General features: G+C 60.0%; 2 protein-coding genes across 2 annotated transcripts; both read right to left on the bottom strand.

The window, feature by feature from the left end:
* Window positions 1-271: 271 nt before the first annotated feature.
* On the bottom strand, window positions 272-5448 carry LOC120619784 (protein delta homolog 1). Its single transcript, XM_039884361.1, has 3 exons — window positions 5429-5448; window positions 4520-4777; window positions 272-2700 (listed from the first exon to the last, which is right to left on the bottom strand). Exons 1-3 carry the CDS (start codon window positions 5446-5448, stop codon window positions 1953-1955), a joined length of 1026 nt encoding a protein of 341 aa, XP_039740295.1. The 3' UTR covers window positions 272-1952.
* A 2118-nt stretch (window positions 5449-7566) lies between these two features.
* LOC120619783 (protein delta homolog 1-like) lies at window positions 7567-9619 on the bottom strand. Its single transcript, XM_039884360.1, has 3 exons — window positions 9419-9619; window positions 8161-8224; window positions 7567-7693 (listed from the first exon to the last, which is right to left on the bottom strand). The coding sequence occupies exons 1-3, from the start codon at window positions 9483-9485 to the stop codon at window positions 7567-7569; spliced, it is 258 nt and encodes an 85-aa protein (XP_039740294.1). The 5' UTR covers window positions 9486-9619.
* Between the last annotated feature and the right edge of the window lie 535 nt (window positions 9620-10154).

The following is a 10154-nucleotide window of genomic DNA, read 5'->3' as shown; positions in this document are numbered from 1 at the left end:
GGCCAGGCAGGCTGCCAGACGCCTGCCCACCTGGCACATGCCAACAATTCTTTTTTTTTGTCTTTTTTAAATTATTTCTTGAAAAACACTCAAAATGAGTTGATGACTCGAATGACGTGTGGGGAAGAGGGGGGAATTGGGGCGAGGGTTATCAGGGACTGGGGTTGGGGACCCAGGGGGCGGGGATGAGGGAGGGGAGGCGCTTGGTGGGCGGGGGCGATGGGACACTGGGGTGACGTCACCTGTGAGGGTGTGTGTGCGACCTAAGGTGGGATGATAAAGGACAGGGAGTGACTGACGGGGCTCGGGTGGGGACATCAGGAGTTCGGAGGAGAGGACAGTTGGGCTTTGAATCAGGATAAGGGACTTGGAGCGGTGGTGACAAACTTGATGGTCGTGTGATGACGGTGACCCACGTTCGTGTGTGTGAGGTGATCAGGATGATCGAGATGATGGAGGTGGTTATGACTTGGAAACAAGCACTTACAGCAAGGCAAACACGGCAGGTAATAGTCTATAAAACTACTGATTCCTACCCAAATTATTCAAGCAGCAAAATATACCTATCTGGTACCCAAGGGCTGTTTAGCTGCCCAACTCTAAAAGCTGGAACGCTAAACAGAGCTCTGTCCATTTCTTTCTAATTTTTTTGCAAAAAATATAGATGCTCTCTTTTTAAAAAAGTCAAATTCATAATTCAAAAGCTGGCTAGGTCTCTTCAGATCGGAGGGTCATGACCTCAGCAACACAAATGAAATCCATGGCTGCGTATCTATCTGTCACCAGGTCCGATACCACTTCAGCCACAGAACTAGAAAACGCCCCACAAGCGACAATTTCCACTAAACCCCGTGCAAACCTTGGTGAGGGCTGTGTCGCTGCTCAGACTCTGCCAGGGGCACTTGTGGTTCAAGGTGCATTCATGTTTCAAGGGACATCTCTCTAGAGAGAGAGGCAAGTTTGGTGTTGGGGTCCGGGTGGGCAAGAACGGGGTTGCTTAAGTGGCAACTCTGGACCTGCACGTTGTGACTCAAAGCGGCCAATTATTGCCCAAATGGGGAGTGGGCTAGGAGGCTCCCTGGTTTGAGATCTGCAGTTAGGTGGACTTCAGCATGTTGAGGGAGCCTCCGGGACAGGCCAAAACTTTCTGACCCTGGGATGAGACGTCGTCTTCATCAGATCTTAATCGCCAGGGTCAGAGATGGTTTTGGTTCCTATCCTCTCGTTCCTAATTCCGTTTTAGACAGGAGAACACCTTGATGGTCACTGCATTCAAGCCCCTCGTAGGAGAGGGATGAAAAGGTGGTGGGCCCGGGGTGGGTGAAGGGGACTCGCCAAGGATGACACAGCGAGTTAGTGGCAGGGCCGGGACAAGGTCCCGGCCCCCCAACAGCCAACCCGGGGCTCTCTCTCTGCCTGACACACGGCCGCTGCACTCTGCAAAATCTCAAATCAATCAGAAAGATCTAAAGACTACGATGTTGGATTCGAAGTGAGTGCGCGTCGGATGTGGCGTGTGAGAATTCACGAACGAACGAGATTTTTAGCCCTTGTCACAGTGACCGGTCACGCACAACCGGCATTGCAAGGACCCTGTGGCCGAGACCCCTCGGAGAGGGACGTCGGCAGGGAGTCCTGGTTCAGTTGCCATGTTTTTTTTTGGTCTTTTTGGATTTTATATTAAGTTTAGAGTTTAGAACGACATATTTCTTTGACTCATTTAAAGATGAAACTCTTATTATTTTTATCATGCATTAATAGAGAGAAAGAGGCTTGCTCGAGCATTGTGTTGGTCACACAGCCACACGGAGGTAATAGAGGGCAGCATAGCGTTCACCAGAGTTGTCACAAAAGATAGCAAATTCCCCACAAAGATTGGAACGGACCGCATAGAGAAGCTCTGCGGGACCCCGGGAGCATGGGGGCGGGGGCGGGGGCGGGGGGCGCGCAGCTTAGATCTCGTCGCCGCCGGCCTCCTTGCTGAAGGTGGCCATGTCGACCTTCTCCGGGAAGACGATGCTCACGGCCAGGTCTTCCCCACTGTGGTACTGCAACAGGAGGCCCTTGTTCTTCCGCAGCCCGCGGCTGTAGCGCAGGTTGGACACCCAGGCCTCGCACTTGTTGAGGAAGACGATGCCCATGGTGCCCAGCACCACCAGACTGGTCAGCACGCCCAGGATGGTGAAGCAGATGGCCTGGCCCTCGGAGAGGAGTGGGGTGCTCTTGTTGAGCTCCCTCATGGACACCTTCAGGACGCGGTGCTCGGGCTGCTGCACGGGCAGCTCGTGCACCCCGGGGGTCAGGCGGTAGGTCAGCCCGTACCCGCTGGGCACACGGGTGACCTGCTGGGAGCTCGCCGCGCGCTTCCTGCCACAGATGGGGCCTGTGAACTCGGGCTTGCACAGACACTCGAACCTCACCTGGGTGTGCTGCAGGCAGGTGCCCCCGTTCAGGCACGGGTCGGCGGTGCAGGTGGTCACCGCGCGGCTGCAGGTCTTGTCCACGAAGCCGGCTGGGCAGCGGCAGCGGAAGTCGCCCCCGATGTCGGTGCAGATGCCTTGGTTCTCGCACGGGTTTGGGGTGCAGCTGTTGGCCACGATCTCGCAGAAATTGCCCGAGAAGCCAGGGGGGCACAGGCAGGAGGCGTGGGAGGCCCGGCCGTCCTCGTCCACGCAGGTGCCGCCGTGCTGGCAGGGGGAACTGCAACGCGACAGGGGACGTGGTAAGGGGCCCTCGCGGGCTGGGCTAGGGTGGCGGTGCTGGGGGCGGGGGGCAGGCGCTGGGCTCCCCTCCCCCTACATCGCAGACCTCGTGGGGCCTGACGAGAGGGCAGGTGCTCAGAACACATTAGGTGAGCGGGCGATGCCAGTCAGGGAGGCCCAGGGAGGCGCCGTGCACCGCGACCCCTGCCCGCCAGGGCCTCCCGGCTGCCCAAGGCGGATGCGCACCTGGGCGGGGCGCGCGCCCAGCCTCATCACTCTGCCGACCTGGAACGCACCCGACCTCCCGCGCTGGACGCCCACCCCCTCTCCCACCTCTATGTCATCCCTCCGTCCAGAAGCCTGATGGTTAGTCACAGGACAAGCGGGGACACTGAGGCTGGGAGAGGCGAAGTCAGTGACGAAGCCCCTCCCTTCGCTTGGTCCCTGGGCTGCTGCGACTGAGCCACACAGGGCATCATTCACTTGCTCCCACCACCAGCGCCACCCCATTATTATTTTTATTTTCAGCAGAGCGAGCCTGCAGGTTATTGTGCAGGAAACCCTTGGGGACTCTCTGAGTGAAAGAAATACGCGCTCTGCCTTTGCTGGCTCGAGCCAGCGTCCGTGCCCGGCTGGTTAATAGTGGCTCATTCACCCAAGTGCGGCTCGCAGACCGAAGCCGGCTGCTCAAAGCGGAGCACACGGAGCATTTAATGTAAGTGCTTTTAAACGAGCAGACCCTTTGTCATCTGATAAATGCCAAAACTCCAGGGAAGAAAGGGGCTCTAGGCACAAGAAACCGGCACCGCAGCTTGGGGACGAAGGCTGCATAGGAGCTGAGCCCTGAAGGAATTTCGAGGGCCCCGCGCTGTACTTTGACAGACCGGTTCAAGTCCGTCAGAGAGAAACGCACAATATTGTAAAGGTCTCGCTCTGTATTTTCTCTTCTCACTAATGAGCAGAACCGGTGTTCGGTGACACCCCCTCTCCTCTGACCCCTCTGGGCACTGATCTTCAGATGCCTCACAAATACCCGTTGGTGGCGGTCGCCGGCTCCCGGGTCCCCCACATCGCCCCGCAACGCTAGGTCAGGATAAACCGATTTTGCACTTAGCTTCTGTTTCCCCAGAGGTCGGGGTGCCCCGCCCCAGCCTCCAGCCCAGGACGAGGTTCTAGGTTGAATTCTTGCTTCTGTCAAGATCTCCCCTGGCCTCCAGTTAAGCCTCATAAGTGCAGCTACGCAGATAAAGGCCAGAAACAGCCAAGGCACAGAGGCAAGTGGCTATTCGGTCTGTTGTGCCCACTCCCCAGAAGTCCCAGACCCCTCCCCACGGAGGGTGGCTGAACCTCAACCCCTTGTCTTGATGGCCTGTCCCCACCCACACCTCTACCTCGTGCAGTGGCAGCATCCCGGCCCCACCTCTTCAGCCTAGACACCCCAAGAAACCCACTGTTCCCCAAAACCACCCCCTAAAATGTGGTGAGTGGGTTTCACAGACAGCCTCGGGCCCTGCCAGACTCCGATCTCTTATTATGCTGCCTTTAGAAAATGATGCAGCTCCGAGCTCTGATTCACGGCCCAATCTACTGTCATTCACACACATCAGGACTTGGGGACAGCAGGGGAATGTGAAATCGCCTTCAGGGTCATTTGGAAAATTATGGAAATGGCATTGCCCCTGGTGGAGGGCGGCCCCTCACGGGGCCGCTGGCCGAGCCCTTACTGGGGGTTTTGTCAGGGGACAGGTCTGACTGGGCCGGGCCGAAAGGGTCTTGAGGGACGTGCAGGTGACATAGGACTAGGAAGGAACACTTACCCGTTGATGACGCAGGGCCCATCCTTCCTCTGACAGTCCTTCCCAGAGAACCCGGGGGCACAGGAGCACTCATAGTGGCCCTTCTCGAGGTTCATGCAGGTTCCGCTGTTAGCACAGGGGGTCGAGGCGCAAGCCCGGATGTCTGGGGGGAGGGGAGAGAACACCAGAGCTTGGCACCCCGTCCCCCAGGAAGCTGAAGGGGGGGACAGAGGCTGGAGGGAGAGCTTCCCAGGTGGAGGCGGGGAGAGACCCTTCCAGCTCGTCAAGGGGGCACCCCAAATGAGCTGCCTAGATGGCTCTGCTTGTGACTACTGCCAACAGTGACCAAATGGGGTCCTGAGTAAGAGGCGTAGTGACCCCCACAAAGCCCCGAAGTGGGTGAACCGCTCAGGGAGTTGAAGGGGCTTCCTCGCGTTAGGTCACAGGGACAGAAAGTCGTGGTCACTCACTCACTGACACATAACCCAGGACAGCTGCACCCTTTCTGGGGACCCACGTCACCCCCAAGTTCAGCGTTATGACGTTCAGAGCAGACCCCCGCCCTCCGCAGAACGTGCTCCAAGCTGTGGTTCCCTGACGCCTGCCTCCTCCAGACAGCTTCTCGCGTCCAGCGTCTCGCGTTTGGGAAGCAGGGGCTGCCACTCGGGGTTTCTGGTGCAGCCCAACTGTTGGGAACATCAGCTGCCCTTCCTAGTGCCCCATCCAGGGGGCAGGGGGAGATGGAGCCGTAAAGACCCCCCCTGGGAACCAAGAAAGCTGCCTCCACCTCCCGGTGGTCTCTCCGCTCTCGCTTCTCCGACAGAGGGGTCCGGATTAAAAGGCGGCCTCTTTTCAGGGTGGCGAGGTTAGAACCACTGGGCCCTCTCCTGTCAACGTGCATTTCCATGGACATGGGGATGTTCCCACCACCTTTCCACACCGCCCGTCATGCGCGCTTCATTAGCCCGGGCCCAGCAAGCCAGGGACCGCTGAACAAAGGGGCCTGGGTCAGGGGCTCTCTGACGCGGCAGACCCCAGGCCCCGGCCGGGCCAGGGAGGGACGCGGGCCGGGCTCGTCTCGGGCCGGCTCCAGGCTTCAGCGACTCTGCATTCTGTGCCTCACTTTCCCCACTCATAAAGGAGGGGTTCTCCCCGGCCAGTCTCTGAGGAACGTTTGGGCTCTGCTTTTCTAGAGACAGAAAGCCAGGACCAACTAGAGACACAGCACAGTTAAGGCAGGCTGGGGGAGGGGGCACCCCGGGGCTGAGGCCACACACGCGCAGATTTTCCTGTTAAAGAGACCCCCACCCTCATGGAGGGGAGATGGCAAGCAATCGATAAGGAAAAGCCTGACCGCCTTGCTGATGGCCTACCCCCAGCCCAGGAGGCGTGCCTTGGGAGCCGGGCAGGGAGCAAGGCAATGTGATGAGGATTCATCATTATGAGAAAGAGGCGGGGGGGGGAAGCGTGAGCACGCGGAGCCTCTGCGGCCTGTCCCTCATCCTCCCCTCCCGGCTCTGCTGTCACCCGGAATCTGAAATTTAGGCTAAAGAGCTGGAGACCACCCTGTCTGTCCCAGAGGCTAAGCCCGCCTTTCCCCGAGGAGAAGGCTGCTGGCGTAGGGGCTGGGGGTCTCCACCCCAGGAAGCAGCTAGGCTGGGACAGCCTCAAAGAACCGAAGAAAGGGGTGAAGGGAGAGGGCCCTCAATTATCCCCAGAACTATTTCTTCTGGATCCAGCGTCCCAAGCCCAGAGGCTTTGTCAACCCAGTGGGGAGGGGACCTTCATCTGGAAGTCCTGGGCTTAGATGTCAGGCTGGGAGAGCTCCGGGCTGAAAGCCCTCGTCCCCGATGGTGACATCTCAGGGCTCTGCAATGAGCTGGAGCTACCGCGAGGATGGGGGTGCACTGCAGAGGGGGAGCAGCGCGCAGGCCCCTGCATGAGTCAGCTGCGGGTGACGCCCTGCACCATGCCGGGGAGGGGGTTTTACGGACCCGAGACAATGGGGGGACGCTTGATGTTGAACGCCTGCCGCCCTTAGGTCTCCTTAAAGGAGGCTGTTAGAAAAAGCCCAGATGAGAATGAACCCATTTCTGAGGCTGGGGAAGGGGGGGGCAGGGTTAGCTGGCTTTTCTCCTGACTTCTGCGTCTCTGAGTGGACCCTCTTGCTTCTCCAAGCCTCAGTTTCCCCACAGGCACCACTCGTCTCTGCTGGGGTTGGGGACCTAAGGACCGAGGCCCTGCAGCACTGCCTAGGCTGCTGGAGCTTTTTCGAGGACTTCGGTCTGCCTGGGCCCCCGGGCAGGTTTTGCCGAATGAGAATGGGCTCAGACGAACGTTTGCTGCCTGCAAACGCAGCCACGGCCAGCTCTCAATCACTCAGGGTAATGAAAGACAAAGATTGCATAAATTAATGAAATCAACTGATAACACCAATCTGCGCTTTAACCACTTCTCAGCCTTTCCCAGCTCCCCGCCCCCCTACACCTGAGCTCTTCAGTCACCATCACTGTCCCCAGTCCCGGCGGCCCTGGGTGACTCAGCTCTCTACTGCCCACCACTCAGCATGACTGCCCCCCCCACCCCTATTTGTTGTTGTTTGTTTGCTGGCTGCAGCCTCCTTCCTACAGCATGTATTATCTGCTGGAGTCTTGGCTCTCACGACGCCCCTCTCCGCCCCCCAGTCCTTACCCCTCCCTGGCTTCAGTGACCTGGACAGGTATCCGGGGCCCGTGGTCCCCACCCTCTCAGCTTTGTGTGCCATGTGTTTACTTTGTGACTCTTTATTCAACAGGCATCTCCCCGCCACTGTCACCCCAGTGTGTTCTCCGGGTGCTGGGTGCCGGCAGCGCAGAGGGGAGCAAAATGATGTCCCTGCCTGTGAGGAGGCTCCTGCCACCGTCGGGAAGTGCACAAGCAGGACATCACCACGCAGAGCACAGGGTGCGCAGTTGGAATTCAGTGAAAGGGGGAGGGGAGGCAGCCCCGGGGAGCTGGGGTGAGCTGGGGGAGACAGCGGCGGGGGGGGGGGGGGGGGGGGAGGAGTGGTGAGCAGGTCGAGTGCCAGCCTATGCAACCTTCCCGTCCCAGCCGTCGTCACAGATGCACTGCCAGGGTTCCATGCAGAGTCCGTTAACGCAGCCAGGAAAGGTCACGCATTGGTCACACAGGGGACCCTGCCAGCCAGGCTGGCACCTGCGGAGGGTGGGGAGGGGAGAAAGGTGGGGACGCATGAGGGAGGGCGGGGGCGAAGAGGGAGCTCAGGCTGCTTTCTGCGGAACCAAGAGCCCCGGGGGTCTTTGCGCAGTGCCAGGCCAGTGAGTCCCAGGAAACAAACACGTCACCTGAATGGAAAGGCTTAAAGAGGGGACAGCTGAGGAGCAGACAGAGGGGTCCTCGAGAGCCCAGGAAAATGCTGCTGCGTTTTGCGTTTTGCCGCAGTGGCCTGCAAGGGGCTCTCCAGCCACCCCACCTCTAAGAAAGCAGACAGGAGCTGTCCCCCCCCCCTTCACTGCCCCCACCAGCTTCCTGCAGAGGTGAGGGAAGCTGCTGCAGCCCAGTAGCCAAACACCTCTTTTTTCCTGTTTGACACCATGACTCCCCAGGACCCTGCCCTGGCCCCCCACACACACACAAGCTGCCTCTGGGGAGCCACCTATTACCTGCAAACATTGTCATCCTCGCAGAATCCATTTTGGGGGTGGCAGGCCGGGAAGCATTCAGCTCCTGAGGCACAAGAAAGGTTACACCATTCACCCCAGAAGGCCCCAGAGGCCAAAGCCAAGCCCGTGACCCTCTGCAGTCCTTCCAGCCTGGTACACAGTAGGCACCTCCTGTCAACGCACTCAGGAGGACTGCCATGTTCCTGGTGACGGAGTGACCATAGCCTACTGCCTAGTTCTCAGGAGCAGGTCAGATGTCTCATCTCCCCCAAACAAAATACGCAACCTCGAGTCCTAAAACTGGGAATGGGGAAATGGTGGATGGAAAGATTCTGACCCCCCCGCCACACTCCACCAAATCCTCACTTTTGCTAAGTGAGCTAAAGGGGGGAGCAGATTTTGAGGTATTCATCTCTGAGAAACCCCAGACAGGTTCACCTGGTGGCCCACAGGTAAGGCATCTGGATTTTTTTTAAAGGTTCATCCCGGTTAAGCCAAGCACCCAAGTCAAATTCCCCAATTTCCCCTACCCCACACTGTTCATATTAAAAAGAAAAAAAAAGAAAAAAAACCACGCAATGGTTTTGCAGAGCTGACTGCAATTATGACACTATTTAAAGATTCTGACTCTTCAACAGGCGCCTACTGTGTGCATTTACTTCACCTGCTGTCTAGCTTCCCAGACAGCCCCCCCCAACCGGTGGCGCAGTGGGGGCCGGGGGACCCTGCGGGAAGGGGGCAACTCTCTGGCTGTCAGAGACAGATGGCCGCAGACAGAAGTGGCGCACACAGCCCCTCACCTAAAGAAACGCCACCCAGGGGCTCGGGCTGGGCTTCTGGTCGGGAATCTGGGGCTGCGACGGCAAATCCCACCGGCCCCACAGACCTGCTCCCGAACGCGCACACAGGGACACCCTAAAGTTGCACCCCAGAGCATTTCCACAGAGGACTCCCAGCATCACCTGGTTTCTCCATACCTCCTGTCTCCCAGCACGGACACCCCTCCAAGCGTCACTTCTGCGGGGCGGGAAGGGGCTGGGGGTCCTACACCTCCCCTGCCCCCCGGGACCCCCAGGGACGGGCTTGGCATGCAAGGGATGGTGGGGAGAGCGAGGCAGGCACAGCGCGGGGCTTAGGTTTTAGGCGGGACGGGCCCGGAGGTAGGGCGCACGGGACGGGGCGCGCAGGTCACCGGGCGGCCGGGGGGCGTCGCAGGCTTCCCCAGAGGGGGCGCGAGCCAGGCCGCCGGGGGGCTCACCATGGGCACTGTGGCCGAAGGCCAGCAGGAGCAAGAGGACGGGCAGGAGGGCTGCGGTCGCGGTCATCGCGGGGCGGCCGGGGTCGCGGTCCAGGGAGCGGCGCGGGCGCGGGTCCGGCTCCGGGCGCCGCGCTGGGCTTCTGGTTGCGGACGCGGAAGGGGGCGCGGGCGCGCGGCGAGGGGAAAGCCAGGGCTGCACCGGGCTGCGCGCTGCGCTCTCCAATGCCGCCGCGGAGCTGCCGCCGCCGCCGCGCGCGCCGCCCTTTTCGTACCGCCGCCCCCCCGCGGCCCCCGCCCCCCGCCCCCGCCTTCGTGCGCACGGGGCCGGCGCCGGCCAGTCCCGGTGACCCCCGGGGCCACCCCCCACCACTGCAGCGTCCCGGAAACCCGCTCGCGCACGCGGCGCACTCTTGGCTAGACGGGCACAGGTACCCCGCGCGCGTTGAGCACGCGTTCCCCACACAGGACGGCACACGGGCGCGCACCGCGGGGCCCGCTTGGCACAGGTCGCATGAACCCAACACGGGCTGGGCCGCGGACCCCAGGACGGCGCAAGGACACGCTCGGGACCCGGACACACGCACAGAAACACCAGAACACTTATCGCCAAGGTCCCGAGCACGCATGCCATAGTTCGCACGCCCAGAAGAGCACACATGCACACTCTGAAGACGTAGAATCCGCACGTAATCACACACGCACTTGGAAAAAGGTTCGTGAAAAGCCTATGCACCCA

The sequence above is a fragment of the Pteropus medius genome, unplaced genomic scaffold, assembly GCF_902729225.1.
Source record: "Pteropus medius unplaced genomic scaffold, Ma_sr-lr_union100, whole genome shotgun sequence".
Taxonomy (NCBI): Eukaryota; Metazoa; Chordata; class Mammalia; order Chiroptera; family Pteropodidae; genus Pteropus; species Pteropus medius.
The sequence above is the reverse complement of the archived record's forward strand: the minus strand, read 5'-3'. Positions and strand labels throughout refer to the sequence as shown.